Source organism: Carettochelys insculpta, chromosome 7 (genome assembly GCF_033958435.1).
Source record: "Carettochelys insculpta isolate YL-2023 chromosome 7, ASM3395843v1, whole genome shotgun sequence".
NCBI classification, from domain to species: domain Eukaryota; kingdom Metazoa; phylum Chordata; order Testudines; family Carettochelyidae; genus Carettochelys; species Carettochelys insculpta.
Window position 1 is genome coordinate 7,274,781 of NC_134143.1, and position 27,829 is coordinate 7,302,609.

Consider the following 27,829-nt stretch of genomic DNA (forward strand, 5'->3'; position numbering starts at 1 on the left):
ATCCCGGCAAGTTTGCTGCTTGCCTGGAGCTAGAATTCGGGATATTACAGAGTCGCTGCCAAAAATTCTTTAACCTGTAGACTATTACCCCTTCCTACTTCTTCATGTAGGAACCAATGATACAGCCAAGAACAATTTTGATGAGATGACAGCAGACTACGTAACCCTCGGGAGAAAGATCAAGGAATACGGAGCACAGGTGATCTTCTCGTCTATCCTCCCTGTGGAAGGAAGGGGTCTGTGGAGGGATCGTCGAATCACAGAGGTAAATGCGTGGTTGTGTAGGTGGGGTAGCAAGGAAGGATTTGGTTTCTTTGACCATAGGATTCTGTTTCATGAACAGGGATTGCTAAGAAGAGATGGGATCCACCTCACTAAAAGAGAAAAGAGCATCTTTGCGGGCAGGCTTGCAAACGTAGTGAGGAGGGCTTTAAACTAGGTTTTTTCAGGGGAAAGTGACACAAGCCCGGAGGTAAGTGGGGAAGGAGGAGGGAACAATCAAGTGGGTTTCCTGGGTGAAGAGGAGAAAGTGGGCCAATCGACCCTTCTCTAAGATGCTTGTACACTAATGCCAGAAGCCTGGGGAACAAACAGGAAGAATTCGAGGCCCTGGCACAGTCACACAAGTGTGAGGTGGCTGGAATAAAGGAGACTTGGTGGGACGATTCGCATAACTGGAGCACTGTCGTGGAAGGTTATAAATTGTTTAGGAAGGACAGACGGGGAGAAAAGGAGGAGGAGTTGCGCTCTGTGTGAGGGAGCAGCATGATTGCTCAGAGCTCCAGTATGAGGAAGGAGAAAATCCAGTTGAGTGTCTTTGGGTTAAGCTTAGAGGTGGAAGTAACAGAGGTGATGTTGTAGTTGGTATCTGTTATAGGCCGCCAGATCAGGGAGAGGAGAGAGATGAGGTTTTCTTCAGGCAGCTTAGTGAAGCTTCCAAATCACAGGCCCTGGTTCTCATGGGAGACTTTAATTATCCAGACTTTTGTTGGGAGACCAATACATCAGCACACAGACAATCTAGGAAGTTTTTGGAGAACGTTGGGGATAACTTCTTGGTACAAGTGCTGAAGGAACCTACCAGGGGCCATGCGCAACTTGACCTGTTGCTCACAAACAGGGAAGAACTAGTAGAAGAAATAGAAATGGGAGGGAACCTGGGCTGCAGCGACCATGAGATCGTAGATTTCAGGATCCGGACGAAAGGAAGAAGGGTGAGTAGTAACATATAGACCCTTGATTTCAGAAGAGCAGACTTTGACTCCCTAAGAGACCGGATGAGCAGGATCCCTTGGGAAACGAAGATGAAGGGAAAAAGAGTTGAAGAGAACTGGAAGTATTTTAAAGAAGTCTGACTGACGGCACAAGAAATGGAAACGTGGAGAGTTGACTAAGGAGGAGTATAAACATACGGCTGGAGAATGCCAGGCAGTAATCAGGAAAGCGAAAGCACAATTGGAACGGCAGCTGGCAAGAGATGTGAAGAGTAACAAGAAGGGTTTCTACAGGCATGTGAACAATAAACAGGTTATCAGAGAAGGTGTGGGGCCATTACTGGATGAGGGAGGTAACCTAGTGAAAGATGATGCAGGAAAAGCTGATGTACTCAATGCTTTTTTTTGCCTCAGTCTTCACGGACAAAGTCAACTTCCCCAGGAAGGTCCTAGATGATGCAGTATGGGAAGGTGGAGGGCAGCCATCTGTGGGGAAGGAACAAGTTCTGAGCTATCTAGAAAAAGTAGATGTGCACAAGTCCATGGGTATGGATTTAATGCACCCCAGCGTACTGAGGGAATTGGCAGAGGTCATTGCTGAACCTTTGGCTATTATCCTTGAAGATTCTTGGAGATCAGGGGAGATACCGGATGACTGGAAGAAGGCAAACGTAGTGCCCATCTTTAAAAAAGGAAAGAAGGACAATCCAGGGAACTATAGACCCGTCAGCCTTACCTCAATCCCTGGGAAAATAATGGAGGGAATCCTCAAGGAATCCATTTGGAAGCATTTGGAAGAGGGGAAAGTGATCAAAAGTAGCCAACATGGATTCACCAGGGGCAAGTCCTGTTTCACCAATCTGATTAGCTTCAATGACGAGGTAACAAGTTCTGTGGACATGAGGAAGTCAGTGGATGTGATATACCTTGACTTCAGCAAGGCTTTTGATACGGTCTCCCACAACATTCTTGTCCATAAGTTAAGGAAATATGGATTGGATCCTTGGAATATAAGATGGATGGAAAGCTGGCTTGATGGTCAGGCCCAATGGGTAATGGTCAGTGGCTCAATATCTGGATGGCGGTCTGTTTCAAGCGGAGTGCTGCAAGGCTCGGTTCTGGGGCCGATGTTATTCAACATCTTTATTAATGACCTGGATGAGGGATGGGTTGCACCCTCAGCAAGTTTCCGGATGACACAAAACTAGGGGGAGAGGTAGATATGTTGGAGGGTAGAGAGAGAATCCAGAGGGACCTGGATAAATTGGAGGACTAGGTCAAAAGAAATCAGATGTGGTTCAATAAGGAGAAGTGTGGAGTCCTGCAACTGAGGCGGAAGAATCCCAAACATTGTGACAGGCTGGGGACTGACTGTCTCAGCAGCAGTACGATGGAAAGGGACCTAGGGGTTCTGGTGGATGAAAGGCTGGATATGAGTCAACAGTGTGCCCTTGTAGCCAAGAAAGCTAACGGCATACTGGGGTGCATTAGGAGGAACATTTCGAGCAGATCTAGAGAAGTAGTTATTCCTCTTTATTCGGCACTGGTGAGGCCACATCTGGAATATTGTGTCCAGTTTTGGGCCCCCCCAGTGTAAAAAGGATGTGGATTTTCTGGAGCAGGTTCAGCAAAGGGCAACAAAAATGATTTAGGGTCTGGAGCACAAGACCTATGAGGAGAGGCTGAGGGATTTGGGCTTGTTTAATTTACAGAAGAGAAGACTTAGAGGTGATTTAATAGCAGCCTTCAACTTCCTGAAGGGGAGCTCTAAAAAGGAGGGTGAGAAACTGTTCTCAGTGGTGTCAGATGTCAGAACAAGGAGTAATGGTCTGAATTTGAAGAGAGAAAGGAGATGTAGGTTAGATATTAGGAAAAACAACTTCACCAGGCGGGTGGTGAAGCATTGGAATCCGTTGCCTAGAGAGGTGGTGGATTCTCCATCCCTTGAGGTTTTTAAGTCCCGGCTGGACAAGGTCCTGCCTGGGATGACTTTGTAGGGATTGATCCTGTTTGAAGCAGGGGGCTGGACTAGATGACCTCCTGAGGTCCCTTCCAGCCCTATGATTCTCTGATTCTGATAAGGCAGGGAATCCTCCCAAACTAATTAAGCCTGGCTGAGCCTGTCAGGATACCCAAGAGATGGGTAAACTAGAGACAGAAGCTGCATTTAGGATGCCAAATGCTAATCAACAGAGATATATTTTGGAAAAAACCTGCTAAAGAACATGTGAAAGCTCTGGATTCCACTGCATGTGCTTTGAGCACTAAAAACATGGCTGAATGTCTTTCTGACTGGACTGTGCCTGAGGTCTTTCCTTGGGAGTCATTTTGAGGTTGGCTAAATTAATATGGGGCACAAATCCCTCAGATCCTCTATCTACTTCACACCTCCAAGCCTCTTGTCAGATTTCCCAGTCCAGGGCAGTAATCAGGAAATTCCAATCTCCATGGATTTCCTCCTTGTCACGTTCTAGGAGGAAACGGAGAAAATCTGGGTCCACAGACCTCCTCCTTGAAGCCTCTTCATGCTCTCATGGGTTTCACCTGCCCTATATATCCTTAGTAGCTTGAGCTCTCATATCTCTGGCTCCCAAGGAGTTGACCTAGCAAGTTGCTTGGCAGCCAGGGCTTTCAGCTCCTTTCTCAGTCTATTTGGAGGACAGCTGTAGCACCAGAACTCCGAGGGCCAGGGCTCCATAGCAAACTGGCTCCCAATTTCCTAAGCCTTCCAGCTTTTGCTGGGGAAAACCACAAGCCATGCGAACATATTTCACTTGACAAGTTCTGAAATGTTACCATAGCACGAGCATTTGGGGGTTTCCAAAATGTAAGGTGGCTCAACTTCCTGTCCATCAATTTTATACAGCTTTTGACTTTTTTCCACCCTACATCCTTTGAAATGTTTCATTTTCCAGTCCAGCTTTAGTTGCAGTTAGTGTATTGTAATTGTGGATGGTTGATGATAAACAAATTTCTCATTGTTAGAGCTGTGGTCACAGCTTCCCTTTTGAAAAGTCCACTTGGTTGGAAAGCTAAAGACATTGGAATGTTTACAAACAAACTGAAAACTATAAAAGATTAAAAGATTAAATAAAGATTATACATCAATTGTGTAGGACCACAGGGGCTTGGACTGAATCAAGTTTTTTCTCTTTTAGCTTTCTAATGATGTACAAGCATCTGCCCGGGCTGAGGAATGGCCAGCATTGCAGATTTAAAAGAAAGAAGGGACTGGAAAGTGCTGCCTCCCAACAAGTGCTCCTGTGATTTGGGGGATTTTGCGTCATCAGTGTGAAATGTCGCACAAGCAGCTATACAAGCCGGGCAACATTTGGTTGGGGTTAAGAAGGCATTTACAGGAGCACAGCAGGTACTTTATGAGTGAAGACAGGGAGAAGGTCTCTCTATATACAGAGGTAGTAGGTATATGATTTGATGCTCAGAGCTGGAAGGAAAAAGGAATGGAAAGGAGAAAGAAAGCACAAAGATAAGCACGTCCCAGCCTCTAGCTTAAGGGGGCTGTTTATTTGATACACATAGAAGTATGGCTCCCTAAGCACAGGGTGTCTAATCAACTTGCTAAACACAGACTATTGTAGCATCTCTCTTGCCCAAAGCACAATTCACCCAGCTCAGTCACTCACCTGCAATGTGTCAAACAATCGGTGATAAACACGCAAATTAAATAAAGACACAGGAGCATGATGGTGAGCTGGAGAAATAAGCTGTCAAGTGGAAGTTTAATAGTTTAACAGCGCACAGATGAAATTATACAGACAAGTAGTGGAGTAGAACTCTGGTTCGGGCCACTGTTGCAGATACTCCCCACATCAAAGCAGGATGTCCAACCATCACCATTACATCCCCACAACTGGGTTGATCAAATCCCAAAGGCGGTAAACTTCTACTAACCCCTTATAAATAAGCAGTGCCTATGGGTGTCAGAAGAAGTTTCCCCTCCATTGTTAACTGCACCACTAATGAAATGAAAACATATCTAGCTTATGTCAACAGTAGATTCACACCTGATCCTGGATGAGGGACTGGATAGAACCCTCAGCAAGTTTGCAGATGACGCAAAACTAGGGGGAGAGGTAGATTCATTGGAGGGTAGAGAGAGAATCCAGAGGGACTTGGATAAATTGGAGGACTGGGTCAAAAGAAATCTGATGAAGTTTAATAAGGAGAAGTGTAGAGTCCTGCAACTGGGGTGGAAGAATCCCAAGCATTGTTACAGGCTGGGGACCAACTGGCTCAGCAGCAGTACGATGGAAAGGGACCTAGGGGTTCTGGTGGATGAAAGGCTGGATATGAGTCAACAGTGTGCCCTTGTAGCCAAGAAGGCTAACGGCATACTAGGGTGCATTAGGAGGAACATTTCAAGCAGATCTAGAGAAGTAGTTATTCCTCTTTATTCGGCACTGGTGAGGCCACATCTGGAATATTATGTCCAGTTTTGGGCCCCCCCAGTGTAAAAAGGATGTGGATTTTCTGGAGCAGGTTCAGAAAAGGGCAACAAAAATTATTAAGGTTCTGGAGCACAAGACCTATGAGGAGAGGCTGAGGGATTTGGGCTTGTTTACTTTACAGAAGAGAAGACTGAGGGGTGATTTAATAACAGCCTTCAACTTCCTGAAGGGGAGCTCTAAAAAGGATGCTGAGAAACTGTTCTCAGTGGTGTCAGATGGCAAAACAAGGAGTAATGGTCTGAAGTTGAAGAGGGAAAGGAGGTGTAGGTTAGATATTAGGAAAAACAACTTCACCAGGTGGGTGGTGAAGCATTGGAATCCGTTGCCTACAGAGGTGATGGATTCTCCATCCCTTGAGGTTTTTAAGTCGTGGCTGGACAAGGTCTTGGCTGGGATGACTTAGTGGGGGTTGATCCTGCTTGAAGCAGGGGGCTGGACTAGATGACCTCCTGAGGTCCCTTCCAGCCCTGTGATTCTATGAGAGCCAGCTGAGAACACTGCTGGGTTATTGGACATGTCTTTGGAGATAATTACGTAGCTGCTTGTTGGTATTGCGTTTAAATTTATCAAATCACAGTTACTTAAAAGATCGGGTTATTTACCTGGTTGTTTAAAGACAATGACTTCATTTCTGTCACGATACCAATAAATTGGGAATCACAAGCAATCAAATTAATGCGCTAGTGTAAGACAGTGAGGCTATGTCCACACAGCAAAGTTATTCCAAGATAAGACCTGTTATTTCAAAATAACTTTCTAAGCATCTACACCATGCACACACTATTTCAAAATAAATTCAAAATAGCAGAAGTGGCTTATTTCACACTAAATTTGATGTGCGCACATAGCCTGAGGTGGTTTTCCATGATCTTTAGCGAGGCACAACACAGAGCTGGCATGGTTTCGGGAAAAGTAACGCAAAGCTTCGTAGTGTAGTTAAATCAATGTCTTTGGGATCCATGAGAGGTTTCAAGGTAAAATTCTGCAAAATTGTTGTCAGTACCAAAAAGAGTTCTATCCGAGCCAGCCCCTCTCCCACACAGATCCGTTTCCCTGCAATGGAAAAGGAAGTTTGAGGAGATGCAGGAGATCTTTGTTTGCAATATACTTTAAATACCATCACAATGGAAGTAAAGCTCAGGGTTAAAGTTAGATGCCAAGAGAGATTCAGGGTAACTGTATAGAAGATAATGGCCATCTCAAAGAGTCCAGGAAGATATGAAAACATTGGCAGACTTGAGTCCTCAGTAACAGATCATTTGAAAGCCTCAGTTTCATATGATCAGTAAGTTTTTAAACACCAATATACAGAGCAGAGTGGGAAGAGATGAGGAATGCAAAATTCGAACCAGCTAATATATTTAAGCTTGATGGTTCTTCAGTGGAAGGAACAAGCGGAGAGGTGCAGGTAAGGAAAGTAGCAGGCTGGAGGCAGACAAAAGACCAGAGAAGTTAGTTTTCTTTTTATTAACAGAGTTACTGGGCATCTTCCTGGATTGGAATAAAGTGGATACACTAAGCAGCCCCTATTCCTCTTTGTCCAGAGGTTCATGCAGTTAACTTCAACCCTGTTGCATGTTACTCCCTTCATTTTTACTCTTTCATGTGCATTCAATCACAATTCATCCACAGCAAGCTGAGGGACAAACAGACAAAGGGAGATAGGACATTGCAAGGCAGAGGAGAGAGAAATGCTTGTTCAGCAGGTCAGAAACAAAGAAAGAAAGAAAGACTGGCAATTGAAAGATGCTCCACTGTTATGAGAAGCTCTGTCTCAGGGATGACCTACAAATGCTGAGAAGACAAGAGTTTGAGGACTCTTTGTGTGCTCAAGACAAAGCTAAGAGAGAATGATCTGGAGTCTGAAATAAATACAGTGTCTTTTACCTGCAGAAAAAGGTATGAAGAAGTCACTTTTCTTAAAGGCACCATTTTCATCCAAGAAATGCCCTGGGTTAAACTGCTCCGGATTTGGAAATTCCTTGCTGTCATATAGGACCGACTCCAGAAATGGAAATACTGTGGTGCCCTGATTTAGCAAATACAGATAAAGAAAGTTTGAGTGGTTACATTGCAAAGTAAAAAGTCTCCAGAACTCACAGAGCTACACAATGGGACACACTTTCCTTTCCTGCATTTCCTTGCATCCCCTGGAAAGTCGTGCTTCAAACAGAACTACAAATCATCAGATCCCAGGAGATAAGGTAACCCCATCAAACTGCAGCCCACCTGGAACAACAAGATCCTGGAATCTCAGGAGAAGTCTGCTCCCATTAGAACATCACCCTGGTTTTGACGGCAAAGAGGTTTTCAAAGCTCTGATTCAGATCCATGCTCTCCCTCACATCTTTTTGACTCATGTATGGATTTTTTGCCCAAATTTGCAGAATTAATTTTTATATGCACAGAAGCCTGTGTGTGCACCACTGGTAGAAACAAAAATCTATCTGTGGGTGCTCTGTTAATCAGCTGGGTGGCAGTTGACTCTCTCCTGAGCAGCTGCATATGTTTACAGGAAATGCTGGTTCAGATTCAATAATATTAGGTGCAGCTCTCAGCTCACTTTCAGAAGCATCTGAATTTCCCTTGTCTTTATGATTGAGTTATCACACCAATGGTTTCCCCATAACTAAGAGGAACACAGTAATGCTGAAAATGCCTATATAGCTCAAAGTGAAGCTCCGTTGGCAGCCTAGGTTGTGAACACTTTCAGTCGGGCTGCTTATTAATATTTGAGCACGTGTAAAGCTTGGAGGAGCCGGGGAACAGAACCAGATCCGAAAATGACCTCACCCAAGAGACTCCCCAAAAGAGGCAAAACTGTTGACCATTCTATTTGACATCAGTTTCGTGTCTGAAATGGTAAACAAGGTTCCAAGTCTTTTCTCCGGAATGACAGCTGGGCCTGCAGAATGCAGGGTTCTGTTCTTTTTCATGCCAGTAATTGTGAAGAACATCGGCCACATTCAAAACATTTCTGTTCCTAATAATTCAAAAAGAAAAAGGCAGAAGAAGTGAACTTTAACAGAGAAACCCTGAGAACTAACCTTGGGGATAAGATATTGTCTGAAATGAACATCTTTGGTCACAGCATGAGGCACACCCAATGGAACAAGGTTAATGAATCTCTGCATCTCGTGTAAAACGGCATCTGTGAAGGGCATCTGACTTCGGTCTGCCATGCAGGGGCTTCGGCCTCGGCCAATCACACGATCAATCTCTTCATGAATTTTCTCTGTCAGCAAATGGATGACATTAAGAATAAAGTTACACTCCAGGGTCCTCACCGTTTTCCCCACTTTTTTGCCACACTGCCACATACACAGTTCTTAGATGGGGAACATAACAAAACTGGTCACTTGGAGGGTCACAGAAGCTTCTATACATAGTACTTAGGACAAAGAGCCAACACTGTAGCTATGGGGTGGTGATACGGCTCACGCCTTGCTGTGTTATCAAACAGAACACAGGGTTGTGACAGCCCTGGGATGGAAAGTTACCTCTTACCTACAAATGAGGCACCATTCGGCCAAGGGCAGTGAAGGCTTCTCCTACACAAGCACATACGCTTTCTCCTGGCCTGTGGTCTACTTGCATTTGACGGCCCTGTGCTGAGACAGCCCATAAGGAGGCTTGGTAAAGGCAGCCGTATTGGTGCTTTTCCAATGACGACAGCTGTCCCCACTGATCTAAAACACCCATCCCTGAACGCATCTCGGTAAACCAATGAGCAGCCTGCACACAGTGGTGACATGCATCATTTCCAACTACAGCCAGATGCGTCTGGTGACTAAAGAAGCAGGGGTCTGAACTCTACGAGAGATTGATGCCCGGAAGCACGTGAGCGCCTCAGTTCTTCAAAGCTAGAAATTGTGTCTATCAATGTGATACCTTCTATATGTGGATATTTCAGAAGTATCAGGAATCCGTATCTCAGGGTGGTGCTGGTTGTATTTGTCCCAGCAAGGAATAAATCTACTGTGCTTCTTGCCAAGTTTTCAGTGGTAAATTCCGACTGGTCATTCTGTCGTTCCTGCAGAGAGTTGTCATATTTCTTTCATCACTGACAATCGGAGCATGTGGCATCTGTTCACGCAGGCCTGAGCCTTCTCACCTTCCACCCAATCTATGAACCATCTGGTGTCTTTAAAAAAATTCAACTAAAGAGGAAATCACTGTCAAACTAGGAGCCAAATGGTTTCACTTTGGTGCTCCAAAGGAAGGAAAACCCCAATGAACATGCAAATGCCTGGCTACCTGCTGAACAAGACCAGCCCTGACAGAACTGCTAATAGGCTGTTGTTGCAAAATATCACAGGGGATTTACAAGAGGCATTTCCAGTAAGCTAGGAGTAGGCTAGGTCTGGAGGTAAGAGCACAGGCAGCCTTTTGAAACTGCCAGCCACTGCTTCCTGTGCATCTTTCAATGCAGCGTGTGCACAGCCTGAGGGACCCTGTCTTATGGGTGAAGTCCCACCAGTATCACGCACACAAATGAGATGAGCAGGGTGGGGCTATTACAATGGAAGTTTCATGTTCAGAAACCGTTTCTTTTCTGGGTCTTGTGCAGGGAGAAAAACACCCAAAAGTGGTCAGACTCACTCCACAACCTCTGCCCTCACATACCTCTTCCATTTTGATGAGGAAAGCATCAATGAAGTCTCGAGGGCAGCTGGGGTCCAGCGACTCTTTGTGCATCTTCACTCTCTCCAGAACAAAACTCTTGAACTCCTCAGCATTTTTAAAAACCCTGTGGTGAGGCCCCGGAATGTAATCCAGGAGAGTCGGGAAAAAATTGTACAGCTATAAAGGTGGAAGGAAAAAAACACATCTTTCTTATTGTGGGCCAAATAGCCATAGTGTGTACCCAACTGACTCAATTGCAGGTGCAAAATGAAATAGTTTGACCCCAATATTGGGAATAGCTGCAGTCTGACAAGGAGAACGGGACCATGATGAGAAACGGAAACACCTATTTTAGGGAAAAAGAACAGGAAGGGAAATATTTAAAAAAGCCTCTGTCCCTCCATCCACAGTGAAGCAGAAGAAACTCCAGAACACACCTGGACCAGGAAGAAGCCAAACAACTTATTGTTTTCCATGATGAGATGAATTAAAGTCAGAAATTTCTTATCTTCATAGTCAAACCGGTCCCCAAAGACGACAGAGCAGATGATGTTGGAGATGGCGTGGCTGAGGAAGACGGCGGGGTCAAAGGGCCGCCCTGGAGCAAAATAAAGCCAGAGTCAAGTTTTTAAATCAGTATTTCCATTTTCAGCCCTTGATGCTATTGGGACATTCTGGATCTGGTGGCCCCACGCCTAGACGGCAGTCTCTAATATTCACTGGGGAGGGAGAGCTGTGGTGTCACACTTCCAGGGTGAGCTCTCAGCCCCTTTTGAGAGCCCCTCTCAGGTGCCAGTTGAGAGTTCTTGCCCTTCTCTGAATGGAAGGAAGGAATCCTACAGTCCCATCTCTTTTGGACTGGATACCAGCATGGCAGACTCACTGCTTCCCAAACAGGAATATAAAAATGACCAGAGCAAAGGTCTGCCTAGCCCAGTACCCTCTCCCCGACAGCAGCCCATGCCAGGAGCCCCTAAGACAATCAACAGAACAGGGAATCATCAAGCCATCTCTCCCCTTGTTACCATGATGGGTGGAGCTGTTCTGGGTGTCTCTGAGCCCTTCACCCTTCTGTTTCTCCTCATGGTCCCATTGTCCTTGTCAGACTGCAGCTCCTCCCAGTTTTGGGGTAGAACTATTTCATTTTGCAGCTGCAATTGAGTCAAAGTCAGATTCCTTTTGGGCCATTCCCGACAGAAGCAGCTGCCCCTTGGCTCAGGATACACAACTAGCAACAGCAGTAACACAACTTCCTCTTGATAAGTACTGAAGGGAGATGGGCCTCTCTGCATTTTCCCCTCTCACACACCATTCACCCAGATGGCCAGTCAGCTTCATTTTAGCCCTTAATGTTGCATTAAATATTGCAAGAGAGAGGCAGTGACCTGGGTCTCAGGAAATCTGGGAAAAATTCCCACCAATGTCAGACACTTCCCAGGTGGGACCTCAAGTGAGACATTTCATCGCGCTCTCTCTTTGTTCCCCATCTCAAAAAGAGAAAATAAACCTTCCTTTCTCCACTTGTCCATCTTCAAGTATCAATAACAAACACTGGTGGGGGCTGGGACTGTCTCTAACGGTTTGTTTACAAAACCCATTTGAAAATGAGACCCCATCAAGCCTGGGATGTTGAGCAACTAATAGCACTTAACGAAGTTTTAATAAAATAATCATCACTACTTAGAAATCACTGTAAATTGGGATTCAAACATTCCTGGAGAAGCCAGAATCACCTTATGCAGATGTCATTGTGTCTTGGACATCCAACAGAGAAGAAAATCAGAAGAAGCAAACTCTATTAGCCTGACACATTGAAGAAAAACCATACCTCCCTAATTCAGTTCCTTCTGTTGGTGTACACCTAGTCTGGGCAAACTTTCCCCATATGCTCACTGGCCACAGACCAGAGGAAAGATAACATGGGAGATAAGCATCAGGAATCGTTATCTCACAAACTTTTCTCATGCAGTTAATTTCAGGAAAACACAGGTTGTGATACCCGCAGCTACTGTTTGAACCAAAGTTACTTTCACAAGAAAAGGAAAACAGGAGAGTCTTTAGCCGACTCTTCAGTTTCCAGCACACAGACAGCAAATCCCCACCCTGGGTGTTTCTGAGCCTTTCCACCAGAAAACGGGCTTCCTCCTGGATTCGCAGCTCAATGCTCTTCTTCCCCATCCCAAAGTTTCTCAGGTTGGTGAGGGCAAATCGGCGAAGCTGCTTCCAACGCTCCCCATTGCTGAAGATAATACCTGGAAAAACAGGAGGACACCACATGTTGTGAGAGGGGTGGACATCAGCTCAGTTTTCCAAATTGTCCAACCGAAGGATATATTGTTCACTGAAAGAACATGAACTCAAAGACTGTGGTATTTGTCTTCTACTAACAACACTATATGACATTGACATGTATATGTAACAAAATCCTACAACTGTTTCTTTCCATCAATAGTCAGCCCAATGGCTGTATTTTATTCACTAACACGGTGTGAAGTGGCACAATAATTAGAGCAAAAGGAATATACTGGTATTGATAAAAATCAGAAGTCCACTGGGATATCAACAGGCGGCTAAAGTTAGAATCATTCAAAGAACAGGGCGAAGCAAAACACCAGCTGTCTTCTCACTCGTGTTCTCCATATGCAGAGAACATCAGTGACACACTTCTGAAATGTACCTCTTCCTTTGCCAATCTTGTTAACCAATGGTAGGGCTCCTCTTCCACTGAACTCCTGCCCATGGTCAATCAGCGCTTCCTTCACAGCCGCGTATCCAGACAGCACCACAATCGGCTTGGAGCCAAAGTATATCGTGAAAACTGGGCCGTGCTTCACACTGAGCTGTCATTGATTAACACAACAGACCAAATTATTTTTACGAAAGCTAGTTAAGGTAAAGATATGAGTATCTCTCATGTCATGTAGAAAAGGACAAAAGCACCTAAATCCAAAATGTAGATCCTAACACCCCCAACCTAAATCTCCAGCCCGGTGGTTCTCTAATTTATTTGATTACGCGGCCTTGCTTTGTGGCTGTGGTTTTTATGGCCACGCTCCCAAAAACAAAGGCCCCATGCACCTCTGAAGGCAGGGCAGAGTGGCAACACCAGTGGCTGCTTTGGTGCCCAGCTCTCAAGTCAGAATCGCACCGGCAGAGAAGTAAGGGCGGCAGTCAGAAAAGTTATGTTCATCAAAGGCTATTGTGGGAATCGGCAGATGTCATTGCAGAGCCTATGGCTAATACCCTTGAAAGCTTGTGGAAATTGGGAGAGGTCTCAGATGTTTGGAAAAAGGCAAATGTGGTGCCCATCTTTTAAAAAGGAATGAAGGACAAACCAGGGAATTCGAGACCAATCAGCCTCCTTCAGTCCCTGGAAAAATCATGGAGTTCATGCTCAAGGAATCTGTTTTGAACCACTTGGAAGAGAAAAAAGTGATCAAGAGTAGTCAACATGGATTCACCAAGGGCGAGTGATGCCCGAGTACTCACACTAGCTTCTATGCTGAGGTAAGTGACTCTGTGGACATGGGGAAGTCAGTGGAAATGTTACACCTTGACTTAGGCAAACCTTTTGTTACAGTCTCCCACAACGTTCTTGCCAACATTTGGCCTCCCTGAGACAAAGCCACTGATAAGTCATAAGGAAAAAATTCCATTACCTTATGTAGAGATTGGCTCATGTCCCTCAAATTCAGCTGAAGGACATTTCCTATGATGGGAAAAGCAAGGGGGCCAGGTGGCAGCTTTCCCCTTCCAGACCTTTTTCTCCATGCTGAAAAGAAAAAAAGGCAAGAAACACAAATCAATAGGAGAAGAGTGGTTGTTCCCAGAAGCTCCATTGAAGAGTCCAGTAATTTTTCTGGCTTCTGGAAAGAGATTACTTTGGATTTCAGAACCCACAGTCTATATATTGCTGTCAAAACACAGTGCGAAGTTCAAGCAATTAGCCAATGATGACTCTCCTTTCTTCTGAGTCAACACGATTATCTAGGGCCAACCAAGTTTATTAGATACTGAGAAACTCGAAATTGACTCCTCTGACCTTTTGTTTGCATATCAACTGTGTTTGCTGCTGGTGCTCTCCCTGACCCAGACCAAAGGTTAATCATCACATGAAAGCTTTACGGCCCCTCTCTCACCCCCAGATGTCCATGAAATCATTATCCACTCTGTGTACACACCCCGCGAGTCCATCAGCTGGCACATACAAGTAGGGTGATTACCTTTCACGTTGCTCAATAGTTTGTAGATAATGTTTGGAGACTGGTACACAGCCATCTCCTGTCAGCCCCTCTCTCAGCTGGCCACCATCTTGGGTTCCTGCTTTATTGCCCTCTTCAGCCCACTGCACCACTCTTACCACCTCCCCACTTTGTGAGGTCTCCAGACACAAAGTCCCCAACTGCCCCAGCATTTTCACTTCTGCCTCCCTATTGCGAATTCAGAGCCCTTTCGCTATTTACCACTTTGGGTGTGATTCCTTGCGCATTACCTCACAGCCAGTATCTGGATACGGGTCCTTCCTTGAACGTGGACCTCTGAACAAATGGCCTTGTCTTCAGAGGAAGAGGGAACTGGCCACTTTGCGACAGAACCCCCATTTCTTGTGCTGCCCCTCACCGTGATGTGACTTATCCCACCTCCCTCCCTTTTCTCTTTTCATGAAATCCCTAAAGGTGCAGCCACACACACCTTCTTAAAGATCCTTCCAGATGGCCTCTCAATTACTGATCATTGACAGAGGGATGATTCCAGCTGTGATGTCCCGTGGGGTCACCATTGGGTTCATTCCATGGGTCACTTTTACTCAAATAAGGGAACCTCTTTTTATTTAATACCTCTGACCACATCGAACATCTTATGCATATGCATGAAGGTTTCAAATCTCTTTTCCTTATATGTACTTCCACACCCTAGGTAGCTTGTGGTACCGTAATTTTCATAGCATGTTCGTAGCTCTTAAGCTCTTTGGAACACTACAGAAAACTCCCAACTTACAGGTAGGTTGTATTCCCGGGCAGCCAAGTACAAGTTGAATTTCATGCAAGTGAGGTGAGGACAGCATGGTAGGTTAGGAGTGCTGTGTAACTTCCTCTTAGCTAGTCATAAAAATGTATCTCAGACGGGCTGTCTTTCTCTATATGTGGCAATGGGAAATCCCACCTCTCACTGAGCAGGTCCATTGCAATGGCCATACATGTGGAAGCATAACTGTCCACATCTTATCCTGAGAGCTAGAACTATACTGAGCAAACTCAAGACAGTTAACCTGTCCGGACACCTTGCACCTGACCCGATTGTGTGCATCTCAGGGGTTCTCACAGAGTCTGCTGTGCTGGCTATCTGGGCAGAACCAGGGCAGCACACTGGGCCAACACCTGCATGCAGCCGAACGTCTATCAACATCTGGTCAATCACGATACATCAGTGACATCTGGTGGCAGGGTTAAAACAAGTAGAGAAGTTCTTGGAGAAGGGATCCATCAATGGTGATTAGACATGATGCTCAAAGATTCATTAACTTCAGACTCCTGTTCCACGATGACATGACTGTCTTTGTTCTTTCAAATGGTGAGTCCTCAGATCCATTTGAGATATCCGATGGTGTGAAGCAAGGATGTGTGCTGGCCCTAGTGTTCAACCCCTTTTGCTCGTGCGTCCTCAGCCACGCACTGAGGGACCTGCACCATGGAGTCTACATAAAATACATACTTGATGGGTCACTTTTCGACCTTCGTCGTCTGAATGCTAAAACCAAGACGCTTGAGAGGCTCAATCTTGAAACCCTTTTTGCTGATGACTGTGCACTTATGGCACACAAGGAATCTGATCCCAAGCTCATCGTCAACAAGTTTGAGGATGCCACTCGCCTCTTTGGTTTCACCATTATCCTAGGAAAGACCAAGGTACTGTTTTAACCCTCTGCAGGAAGTGCTGCTCTCCCCACTTCAGTCTTGATTGAAGGAACAGAGTTAAAAACAGTAGAGGAGTTCATGTACCTTGGCAGTGTGATAGCCAATGATGGCTCCCTTGACAAAGAAATCAATGCCAGAATCTGCCAGGCCAGCTGCACACTAGGACCTCTGAGAGCACAAGTCTTGACTCAGCACAACATTTAACAGTCCACTGAACTGATAGTGCACAAGGCTGTAGTCCTGACCAGTCTCCTGTATGAATATGAAACCTGGCTCTTAAACATATAAAATTGCTGGAGCGCTTCCACACACGCCGCCTGAGGTCAATACTGCAGATTCGATGTCAGGATGGAGTTACGAACCTGGAAGTCCTGGATACAGCAGGAACCTGAAGCATCGAAGCCATGATTCTGATAGCCCAGCTTCGCTGGACAGGGCACGTCATACAAATGGAGAAGTCAAGAATCCCTAAGCAGCTCCTCTATGGTGAACTCTCCTAGGGAAAACGGAATCGAGGAAGGCCTCACAAGAGATATAGAGACTGCATCAATGTCAACATTGCTCACGCTTGTTTAAAACCAGATCAGCTGGAGCAGAATGTGAAAGACCCAACAGGCTGGTGTGCTTTCATATGACAACTTTAAAGAGCAGTGAGGCGTACACCTCATTGATGCTCGTGAGAGGAAGAAAGCAAGAGCAACAGGTGCACCAACAGAGCCAGGACAATTCCCTTGCCCCAACTGGGAACACCCATCCCGTTCAAAGCTTGGACTGCTCAGCCACATGCGAGTCCACAACTGATGAGCCTGTGCAAGCTCAAGACGTCATCGTTGGACATGAGGGGCTACCTACAAAAATACAATAAAAAATACAGGGAAAGCAACAATGTTCTTAGTGTCCTGAGACCTCTGACTGCCAGACGCTGACAGTGGAAAAATCACTGGATAAATTGCCCTGTTCTTTTCATTCCCTCTGAAGTATCTGTTATTGGCAGGGTACAGGGTTCCGTGGACCATTAGTCTGAGCCGGTATGGCCGTTCTTATGTTCCTTTGCTTGCACTGCTTTCAGAAACCTGCAAAAGCCTGCTGGAGAGTGGGGACGGGGCGTTAATGGGAGCAGCTACCCTGTTGCAATATTTGTGCAAGTCTGATAAGGCAGGGAATCCTCCCAAACTAATTAATCCTGGCTGAGCCTGTCAGGATACCCAAGAGATGCGTAAACTAGAGACGAGCTGTCATGGCTTCTTTCCCACTCTAGCAAGATGAATGCAGAAGTGGAGGCCAGCAAAAGTACCTCCAAAACCTTATCTACCAGGTTTTGGAATAAACTTTTCCCCAAAAAAGCAAAAAAAACCCTTAGATTTGGGGGATAAAATTCTCTGCCACCACCCAAGTAATAATAAGGAAACCAGGGAGAGACTACTTGGGAAATTTTAGCCCAAAAATTAAAAAACCAGGACACAAACATTAACCAATACCAGGTTAAGAAAAAGAAAACTTTTATTATTACACCAATATTTGTGTTGCAAGCTTTATGACTAGATGGAAGAGTTACAAAGTAAAACACATGGGAAGACTTCACCATGGGCCGAGAACTTAGTTACAAGGAGAGGAAAAGAACATTTCTAAGAAGTGCACAGAAATCAGATCCCACTTCCCAAACCATAAAACAATAAAGCCAAATGGATCTATCTAAACTTTACACTACTTATAGAAGATTGGAGGGCCTATTCTTGGAGGGAGATATTCTGTCTTTCTCTCCCTCATGGTTGGAAAGAAAAAACCTCATGATTATGACAAGCACAGCATTTAGGGTGCCAAATGCAAATCAATAGAGATTTATTTAGAGAAAAATCTGCTAGAAATGCTGTGAAAGCTCTGGAGTCCATTGCATGTGCTCTGAGCGCTAAAAACATGGCTGAATTTCTTTGTCACTGCACCGTGCCTGAGGTCTTTCCTTCGGAGTCATTTTGGGGTTGGCTAAATTAATATGGGGCACAGATCCCTAAGATCCTGGAGCTACCTCACACCTCCAAGCCTCTTGTCAGATTCCCCAGGCCAGGGCAGTAATCAGGAAATTCCTATCGTACTTGACAAGTCCTGAAATGTTTCCATCGCACAAACATTTTGGGGTTTCCAAAATGAAATGTGGCTCAACTTCCTGTCCATCAATTTTGCAAAGCTTTTGGGTTTCCCCCCCACCCTTCAACCTTTGAAATGTTTCACTTTCCAGTCCAGGTTTAGTTGCAGTTATTGTATTATAATAGTGGATGGTTGATAATAAACAAATTTCTCACTGTTAGAGCTGGGGTCACAGCTTCCCTTTTGAAAAGTGCACATGGTTGGAAAGCTAAAGACATTGGAATGTTTACAGACTTAAATTGAAAACTATAAAAGATTAAAAGATTAAATAAAGATTATACAACAATTTTATAGGACCACAGAGGGCTTGGACTGCATCAAGTTGTTTTTCTTTTAATTTTCTAATGATGTGCAAATATCTGCCCAGGCTGAGGAATGGGCCAGCATTGTAGATTCAAAGGAAAGAAGGATCTGGAAAGTGCTGCCTCCCAACAAGTGCTCCTGCGATTTGAGGGATTTTGCATCATCAGTGTCAAATGTTGCACAAACAGCTATACAAGCCGGGCAACATTTGGTTGGGGTCAAGAAGGCATTTACAGGAGCACAGCAGGTACTTTATGAATGAAGGCAGGGAAAATGTCTCTCTATGTACAGAGGTAGTAGGTATATGATTTGATGCTCAGAGCTGGAAGGAAAAATGAATGGAAAGGAGAAAGAAAGGAGAAAGATAAGCACGTCCCAGCCTCTAGGTTAAGGGCACTGTTTATTTGATACACATAGAAGTATGGCTCCCTAAGCACAGGGTGTCTGATCCACTTGCTGAACACAGACTAGTGTAGCATCTCTCTTACCCAAAGCAGAATTCACCCAGCTCAGTCACTCACCTGCAATGTGTCAAAAATAGGTAATAACCATGCAAATTAAATAAAGATGAAGGAGTATGATGGTGAGATGGAGAAATAAAACGTTAAGTGGAAGTGGAAGTTTATTAGTTTAACAGCACATCGTTGAAATTACACAAACAAGTAGAGGAGCAGAACTCTGGTTCGGGCCAGTGCTGCAGAAGCTCCCCACATCAAAGCAGGATGTCCAACCATCAGCATTACATCGCCACAACTGGGATGATCAAATCCCAAGGGCTGGAAACTGTTACGAACCCCTTGTAAATAAGCAGCGCCTATGGTTGTCAGAAGAAGTTTCCTCCATTGTTAACGGCACCACAAATAAACTGAAAACATATCGAGCTCCTGTCAAGTGTAGATTCCTACCAGAGCCAGCTGAGACACTGCTGGGTTATTGGACCTGCCTTTGGAGACAATCGGGTAGCTGCTTGTTGGTATTCTGTTTAAACTGATCAAATTGCACTTACTTTAAAGATAAGGTTATTTACCTGGTTGTTTAAAGACAATGACTTTATTTCTGTCATTATACCAATAAATTTGGAATCACATGCAATCAAATTAAGGTCTAGTCGAAGACTCTGAGGCTGTGGCCACACAGCAAAGTTATCCCAAGACAAGGACTGTTCTTTCAAAATAACTTTGAAAGCATCTACAGCATGTAAACACTCTTTCAAAATAAATTCAAAATGGCAGGTGTGTTATTTTAAATTTCTTAAACCTCACTGCAGGAGAAATAACGCCTACTTCAAAATAGGCACTGTTAAGAGACAGACTAGCGCTACTTCCAAAAAAGCTGTAATGCATTCTTACATATAGATGTGTTAATTTAAAATAAGCTATTACAGAATGGCTTATTTCACAATAACTTTCATGTGTGGACACAGCCTGAGGTGGCTTTTCATGACCTTTAGCGAGGCAGAACACAGAGCTGGTATGGTTTCAGTAAACGTATCACAAAGCTTGGTATTGTAGTTAAATCAATGTCTTTTGGATCCACGAGAGGTTTCAAGGTAAAATTCTGCAAAATTGTTGTCAGTACCAAAAAGAGTTCCATCCGAGCCAACCCCTCTCCTACACACATCCGTTTCCCTGCAACGGAAAAGGAAGTTTGAGGAGATACAGAAGGTCTTTGTTAGCAATATACTTTAAATACCGTCACAATGGAAGTAAACCTCAGGGTTAAAGTTAGATGCCAAGAGAGATTCAGGGTAACAGAATAGAAGATAATGGCCATCTCAAAGAGTCCAGGAAGATATGAAAACGTTGGCAGATCTGAGTCTGCAGTAAGAGATCATTTGAAAGGCTGAGTTCCATATGACCAGTAACCTTTTAAACACCAATATACAGAGCAGGGTGGGAAGAGGTGAGGAATGCAAATCTCAAATCAGCTAATATATTTAAGCTTGATGGTCCTTCAGTGGAGGATAGAAGTAACAAGCTGAAAGGTGCAGTTATGGAAAGTAGCAGGCTGGAGGCAGACAAAGGACCAGAGAAGTGTGTTTTCTTTTTACTAATGTAGTTACTGGGGATCTTCCTTGATTGGAATAAAGTTGATACACTAACCAGCCCCTATTCCTCTTTGTCCAGATGTTCATGCACAGTTAACTTCAACCCTGTTGCACGTTACTCGCTTCATTTTTACTCTTCCATGTGCATTCAATAACAATTCATCCACAGCAAGCTGAGAGACAAACAGACAAAGGGAGATAGGACATTGCCAGGCAGAGGAGAGAGTAATGGTTGTCCAGCAGGTCAAAAAGAAAGAAAAAGAAAGAAAGAAAGAAAGAAAGAAAGAGATGGGAAATTGACAGATGCTCCACTGTTATGAGAAGCTCTGTCTCAGGGATGACCTGCAAATGCTGAGAAGACTAGCGTTTGAGGACTCTTTGTATACTCAAGACAAAGTTAAGAGAGAGTGGTGTGGAGTCTGAAATAAATACAGTGTCTTTTACCTGTAGAAAAAGGTATGAAGAAGTCACTTTTCTTAAAGGCACCATTTTCATCCAAGAAATGCCCTGGGTTGAACCGCTCCGGATTTGGAAATTCCTTGCTGTCATATAGGACGGACTCCAGAGACGGGAATACTGTGGTGCCCTGATTTAGTAAATACAGATAAAGAAAGTTTGAGTGGTTACATTGCAAAGTAAAAAGTCTCCAGAACTCACTGAGCTAGAAAACGGGACACACTTTCTTTTCCTTCATTTCCTTGCATTCCCGGAAAGTCGTGCTTCAAACAGAACTACAAATCATCAGATCCCAGGAGATAAGGTAACCCCAACAAACTGCAGCGCACGTAGAACAACAAAATTCTGGAATTTCAGGAGAAGTCTGCTCCCATTACAACATCACCCTGGTGTCGACAGCAAAGAGGTTTTCAAAAGTCTGATTGAGATCAATGTTCCCTCTAATCTTTTCCATTCATGTATGGATTTTTTGCCCAAAATTGCAGAATTCATTTTTATATGCACAGAAGCCTGTGTGCGCACCACTGGTAGAAACAAAAATCTGTCTGTGGGTGCTCTGTTAATCAGCTGGGTGGCAGTTGACTCTCTCCTGAGCAGCTGTATATGTTTACAGGAAATGCTGGTTCAGATTCAATATTACGTGCCTCTCTCAGCTCACTTTCAGAACATCTGAGTTTCCCTTGTCTTTATGATTGAGTTATCACACCAATAGTTTCCCCATAACTAAGAGGAACACAATAATGCTGAAAATGCTGATATAGCTCAAAGTGAAGCTCAGTTGTCACCCTAGGTTCTGAGCACTTTGAGTTGGGCTGCTTATTAATATTTGAGCATGTGTAAAGCTTGGAGGAGCCGGGGAACAGAATCAGTTCGGAAAATGACCTCACCCAAGAGACTCCCAAAAAGGGCAAAACTCTTGACCATTCTATTTGACATCAATTCCGTGTCTGAAATGGTAAAAAAGGTTCAAAGTCTTTCCTCCGGAATGACAGCTGGGCCTGTAGAATGCAGGGTTCTGCTCTCTCTCATGCCAGTGATTGTGAAGAACATCGGCCACATTCAAAACATTTCTATTCTGAATAATTCAAAAAGGAAAAGGCAGAAGAAGTGAACTTTAACAGAGAAACCCTGAGAACTAACCTTGGGGATAAGATATTGTCTGAAATGAACGTCTTTGGTCACAGCATGAGGCACACTGAATGGAACAAGGTTAATGAATCTCTGCATCTCGTGTAAAACGGCATCTGTGAAGGGCATCTGACTTCGGTCTGCCATGCAGGGGCTTCGGCCTCGGCCAATCACACGATCAATCTCTTCATGAATTTTCTCTGTCAGCAAATGGATGACATTAAGAATAAAGTTACACTCCAGAGTCCTCATCGTTTTCCGCACTTTTTTGCCACACTGCCACATATATAGTTCTTAGATGGGGAACATAACAAAACTGGTCAGTTTGAGGGTCACAGAAGCTGCTATACATGGTACTTAGGACAAAGAACCAACACTGTAGCTATGGGGTGGTGATACGGCTCATGTCTTGCTGTGTTATCAAACAGAACACAGGGTTGTGACAGCCCTGGGATGGAAAGTTACCTCTTACCCACAAATGAGGCACCATTCGGCCAGGGGCAGTGAAGGTTTCTCCTGCACAAACACTTACGCTTTCTCCTGGCCTGTGGTCTACTTCAATTTCACGGTCCTGGGCTGAGACAGCCCATCAGGAGACTTGGTAAAGGCAGCCGTGTTGGTGCTTTTCCAATGGCGACAGCTGTCCCCACTGATCTAAAACACCCATCCCCGAACGCCTTTCGATAGACCAATGACCAGCCTGTACACAGTGGTGACATGCATCATTTCCAACTACAGCCAGATCTGTCTGGTGACTTAAGAGGCAGGGGTCTGAACTCTATGAGAGATTGATGCCCGGAAGCACGTGAGCGCCTCAGTTCTTCAAAACTAGTAATTGTGTCTATCAATGTGATACCTTCTATGGGTGGATATTTCAGAAGTATCAGGAATCCGTATCTCAGGGTGGTGCTGGTTGTCTCTGTCCCAGCAAGGAATAAATCTACTGTGCTTCTTGCTAAGTTTTCAGTGGTAAATTCCGACTGGTCATTCTGTCGTTCCTGCAGAGAGTTTTGTCATATTTCTTTCATCACTGACAATCGGAACATGTGGGATCTCTTCATACAGGCCTGAGCCTTCTCACCTTTTACCCAATCTATGAACCATCTGGTGTCTTTAAGAAAATTGAACTGAAGAGCAAACCACTTTCAAACTTGGAGCCAAAAGGTTTGAGTTTGATGCTCCAAAAGGAAGGAAAACCCCCATGAACATGCAAATACCTGGCTACCTATTGAGCAAGACCGGCCCTGACAGAACTGCTAATAGGCTGTTGTTGCAAAATATCACGGGGGATTTGCAAGAGACATTTCCAGTAAGCTAGGAGTAGGCTAGGTTTGGAGGTAAGGGCAGAGGCAGCCTTTTGAAATTGCCAGCCACTGCTTCCTGTGCATCTTCCAATGCAGTGTGTGCACAGCCTGAGGGACCAGTCCTGCCTCTCTTACAGGTGAAGTCCCACCAGCATCACTCACACAAATGAGATGAGCAGGGTGGGGCTATTACAATGGAAGTTTCATGTTCAGAAACCAGGTTCTCTTCTGGGTCTTGTGCAGAGAGAAAAACACCCAAAATTTGTCAGACTGACTCCACAACCTCTGCCCTCACATACCTCTTCCATTTTGATGAGGAAAGCATCAATGAAGTCTCGAGGGCAGCTGGGGTCCAGCGACTCTTTGTGCATCTTCACTCTCTCCAGAACAAATCTCTTGAGCTCCTCATCAATTTTAATCATCCTGTGGTGAGGACCCGGAATGTAATCCAGGAGAGTTGGGAAAAAATTGTACAGCTATAAAGGTGGAAGGAGAAAACACATCTTTTTTACTGTGGGCCAGATAACCATAGTGTTTACCCAACTGACTCAACTGCAGCTGCAAAATGAAATAGTTCGGCCCCAATATTGGGAATAGCTGCAGTCTGACAAGGAGAACGGGACCATGATGAGAAACGGAAACACCTATTTAAGGGAAATGAATAGTAATAGATATATTGAAAAAAAGCCTCTGTCCTTCTGTCCACAGTGAAGCAGAAGAAACTCCAGAACACACCTGGACTAGGAAGAAGCCAAACAACTTAGTGTTTTCCATGCCGAGATGAATTAAAGTCAGAAATTTCTTATCTTCGTAGTCAAACCGGTCCCCAAAGATGACAGAGCAGATGATGTTGGAGATGGCGTGGTTGAGGAAGACAGTGGGGTCAAAGGGACGCCCTGGAGCAAAATAAAGCCAGAGCCAAGTTTATAAATCAGTATTTCCACCTTCAGCCCTTGATGCTATTGAGACGTTCTGGATCTGGTGGCCCCACACGAAGAGGGCAGTCTCTAATATTCACTGGGGAGGGAGAGCTGTGGTGTCACAATTCTAGGGTGAGCTGTCACTCCCTTTTCAGAGCTCCTCACAGGTGGCAGTTGGGAGTTCTTACCCTTCTCTGAATGGAAGGAAAGAATCCTAGGCTGCGTCTACACGTGCACGCTACTTCGAAGTAGCGGCAGTAACTTCGAAATAGCGCCCATCACGTCTACACGTGTTGGGTGCTATTTCGAAGTTGAAATCGACGTTAGGCGGCGAGACGTCGAAGTCGCTAACCCCATGAGGGGATGGGAATAGCGCCCTACTTCGACGTTCAACATCGAAGTAGGGACGTGTAGACGATCCGCGTCCCGCAACATCGAAATAGCGGGGTCCTCCATGGCGGCCATCAGCTGGGGGGTTGAGAGATACTCTCTCTCCAGCCCTTGCGGGGCTCTGTGGTCACCGTGGGCAGCAGCCCTTAGCCCAGGACTTCTGGCTGCTGCTGCTGCAGCTGGGGGTCCGTGCTGCATATACAGGGTCTGCAACTAGTTGTTGGCTCTGTGTATCTTGCACTGTTTAATGAAAGTGTGTCTGGGAGGGGCCCTTTAAGGGAGCGACTTGCTGTTGAGTCCGCCCCGTGACCCTGTCTGCAGCTGTGTCTGGCTCCCTTATTTCGATGTGTGCTACTTTGCCGTGTAGACGTTCCCTCGCTGTGCCTATTTCAATGTTGGGCTGAGCAACGTCGAAGTTGAACATCGACGTTGCCAGCCCTGGAGGACGTGTAGACGTTATTCATCGAAATAGCCTATTTCGATGTCGCAACATCGAAATAAGCTATTTCGAAGTTGGGTGCACGTGTAGACGTAGCCCTAGAGTCCCATGTCTTTTCGACTGGAGAAAAAACAAACCACCCTAATTCAGTTCCCTGTGTTAGTTTACATCTACTCGAGACAAGCTTTCCCCATTAGCTCATTGGCCACAGACCAGAGGATAGATAGCATGGGAGATAAGCATCGGGAATCGTTATCTCACAAACTTTTCTCACACAGCTAATTTCAGAAAAACACAGGTTGTAATAGTCGCAGCTACTGTTTGGACCAAAGTTAACTATCACAAGAAAAGGAAAACAAGAGAGTCTTTAGCCGACTCTTCAGTTTCCAGCACACAGACAGCAAATCCCCACCCTGGGTGTTTCTGAGCCTTTCCACCAGAAAACTGGCTTCCTCCTGGATTCGCAGCTCAATGCTCTTCTTCCCCATCCCAAAGTTTCTCAGGTTGGTGAGGGCAAATCGGCGAAGCTGCTTCCATCGCTCCCCATTGCTGAAGATAATACCTGGAAAAACAGGAGGAGAACGCATGCTGTGCGAGGGGTGGCCATCAACTCAGTTTTCCAAATTGTCTAACCTCAGGATATATTGCTCACTGAGAGAACATGAACTGAAAGATTGTGGTATTTGTCTTCGTCTAACAACACAATATGACATTGACATATGTATGTAAAAAAATCCTCCATCTGGTTCTTTCCATCAGTTGTTAGCCCAATGGCTGTATTTCATTCACTAACACAGTGTAAAGTGACACAATAATTAGAGCAAAAGGAATATACTGGTACTTGATAAAAATCAGAAGTCCACTGGGATATCAACAGGCGGCTAAAGTTAGAATCATTCAAAGAACACGGCTAAGCAAAACACCAGCTGTCTTCTCACTCGTGTTCTCCATATGCAGAGAACATCAGTGATACACCTCTGAAATGTACCTCTTCCTTTGGCAATCTTCTCAAGCAATGGTTGGGTTCCTCTTCCGCTGAACTCCTGCCCTTGGTCAATCAGTGCTTCCTTTACTGCCGTGTATCCAGAGAGCAGCACAATCGGCTCGGAGCCAAAGTATACCGTGAAAACTGGGCCGTACTTCACACTGAGCTGTCATTGATTAACACAACAGACCAATGTACTTTTACTCAAACCACTTAACATAAAATAAAAGTAGCTCTCATGTCACATAGAAAAGGACAAAAGCACCTAAATCCAAAATGTAGATCCTCATACTCCCTACCTAAATCTCCAGCCCATTGCTTCTCTAATTTATTTGATAACATGGCCTTGCTTTGTGGCTATAGTTTTTATGGCCATGCTCCCAAAAACAAAGGCCCCATGCAGCTCTGAAGGCGGGGCAGAGTGGCAACACCACTGGCTGCTTTGGTGCCCAGCTCTCAAGGCAGCATCGCACCGCAGAGAAGTAAGGGCAGCGACAAGAAAAGTTATATTCATCAAGGGATATTGAGAGAATTGGCAGATGTCATTGCAGAGCCTTTGGCTATTATCTTTGAAAGCTTGTGGAAATTGGGAGAGGTCTCAGATGTTTGGAAAAAGGCAAATGTGGTGCCCATCTTTCAAAAAGGAATGAAGGACAGACCAGGAAATTAGAGTCCAAGTAGCCTATCTTCAGTCCCTGGAAAAATCACGGAGTTCATGCTCAAGGAATCCATTTTGAAGCACTTGGAGGAGAGAAAAGTGATCAAGAGTAGTCAACATGGATTCACCAAGGGCGAGTGATGCCCGAGTAATCACACTAGCATCTATGCTGAGGTAAGTGACTCTGTGGACATGGGGAAGTCAGTGGAAATGTTACACCTTGACTGAGGCAAAACTTTTGTTACAGTCTCCCACAACGTTCTTGCCAACATTTGGCCTCCCTGACACAAAGCCACTGATAAGTCATAAGGAAAAAAATTCCATTACCTTATGTAGAGATTGTCTCATGTCCCTCAAATTCAGCTGAAGGACATTTCCTATGATGGGAAAAGCAAGGGGGCCAGGTGGCAGCTTTCCCCTTCCAGACCTTTTTCTCCATGCTGAAAAGAAAAAAAGGCAAGAAACACAAATCAATAGGAGAAGAGTGGTTGTTCCCAGAGGCTCCATTGAAGAGTCCAGCAATTCTTCTGGCTTCTGGAAAGAGATTACTTTGGATTTCAGAACCCACTCTCTATATATTGCTGTCAAAACACAGTGCGAAGTTCAAGCAATTAGCCAATGATGACTCTCCTTTCTTCTGGGTCAACACGATTATCTAGGGCCAACCCAGTTTGTTAGATACTGAGAAACTCGAAATGGACTCCTCTGACCTTTTGTTTGCATATCAACTGTGTTTGCTGCTGGTGTTCTCCCTGACCCACACCAAAGGTTAATCATCACATGAAACCTTTACGGCCCCTCTCTCACCCCCAGATATCCATGAAATCATTATC

The 27,829-nt window shown here is 44.8% G+C and overlaps 2 protein-coding genes across 7 annotated transcripts; both read right to left on the minus strand.

Annotated features, from left to right (window-relative positions):
* Positions 1-6,554: 6,554 nt before the first annotated feature.
* LOC142015905 (cytochrome P450 2H2-like) lies at positions 6,555-14,148 on the minus strand. 3 transcript variants are annotated; one of them, XM_074999851.1, is made up of 9 exons: positions 13,969-14,148; positions 12,987-13,149; positions 12,412-12,561; positions 10,747-10,907; positions 10,310-10,486; positions 9,575-9,716; positions 8,731-8,918; positions 7,571-7,712; positions 6,555-6,736 (listed from the first exon to the last, which is right to left on the minus strand). In XM_074999851.1, exons 1-9 carry the CDS (start codon positions 14,146-14,148, stop codon positions 6,555-6,557), a joined length of 1,485 nt encoding a protein of 494 aa, XP_074855952.1. The 3 variants fall into 3 exon arrangements, with proteins under 3 accessions (XP_074855952.1, XP_074855953.1, XP_074855954.1); XM_074999852.1 differs by having other exon boundaries at positions 10,735-10,907; XM_074999853.1 differs by lacking the exon at positions 10,310-10,486.
* Positions 14,149-20,115: 5,967 nt separating this feature from the next.
* On the minus strand, positions 20,116-27,503 carry LOC142015906 (cytochrome P450 2H2-like). Of its 4 annotated transcripts, none has more exons than XM_074999856.1 (9): positions 27,324-27,503; positions 26,342-26,504; positions 25,766-25,915; positions 24,340-24,500; positions 23,904-24,080; positions 23,157-23,298; positions 22,313-22,500; positions 21,161-21,302; positions 20,116-20,297 (listed from the first exon to the last, which is right to left on the minus strand). In XM_074999856.1, the coding sequence occupies exons 1-9, from the start codon at positions 27,501-27,503 to the stop codon at positions 20,116-20,118; spliced, it is 1,485 nt and encodes a 494-aa protein (XP_074855957.1). The 4 variants fall into 4 exon arrangements, with proteins under 4 accessions (XP_074855957.1, XP_074855956.1, XP_074855955.1 ...); XM_074999855.1 differs by having other exon boundaries at positions 24,328-24,500; XM_074999854.1 differs by having other exon boundaries at positions 24,319-24,500.
* Between the last annotated feature and the right edge of the window lie 326 nt (positions 27,504-27,829).

What these genes read in the sequence shown, in the direction of transcription:
- LOC142015906 (XM_074999854.1), bottom strand. Translation starts at nt 27,503, where the DNA reads ATGGAGCCTCTGGGAACAACCACTCTTCTCCTATTGATTTGTGTTTCT. An exon ending in GACAATATCTTATCCCCAAG is followed by an intron (nt 21,303 to 22,312) that starts GTTAGTTCTCAG and finishes TTACTAAATCAG; the next exon opens with GGCACCACAGTATTCCCGTC. An exon ending in CTTCATACCTTTTTCTACAG is followed by an intron (nt 20,298 to 21,160) that starts GTAAAAGACACT and finishes TTTCCGTTGCAG; the next exon opens with GGAAACGGATGTGTGTAGGA.
- LOC142015905 (XM_074999852.1), bottom strand. Translation starts at nt 14,148, where the DNA reads ATGGAGCTTCTGGGAACAACCACTCTTCTCCTATTGATTTGTGTTTCT. An exon ending in TGGTCCAGGTGTGTTCTGGA is followed by an intron (nt 10,487 to 10,734) that starts GTTTCTTCTGCT and finishes CCACCTTTATAG; the next exon opens with CTGTACAATTTTTTCCCGAC. An exon ending in GAAATATCCACATATAGAAG is followed by an intron (nt 8,919 to 9,574) that starts GTATCACATTGA and finishes ATTTGCTGACAG; the next exon opens with AGAAAATTCATGAAGAGATT.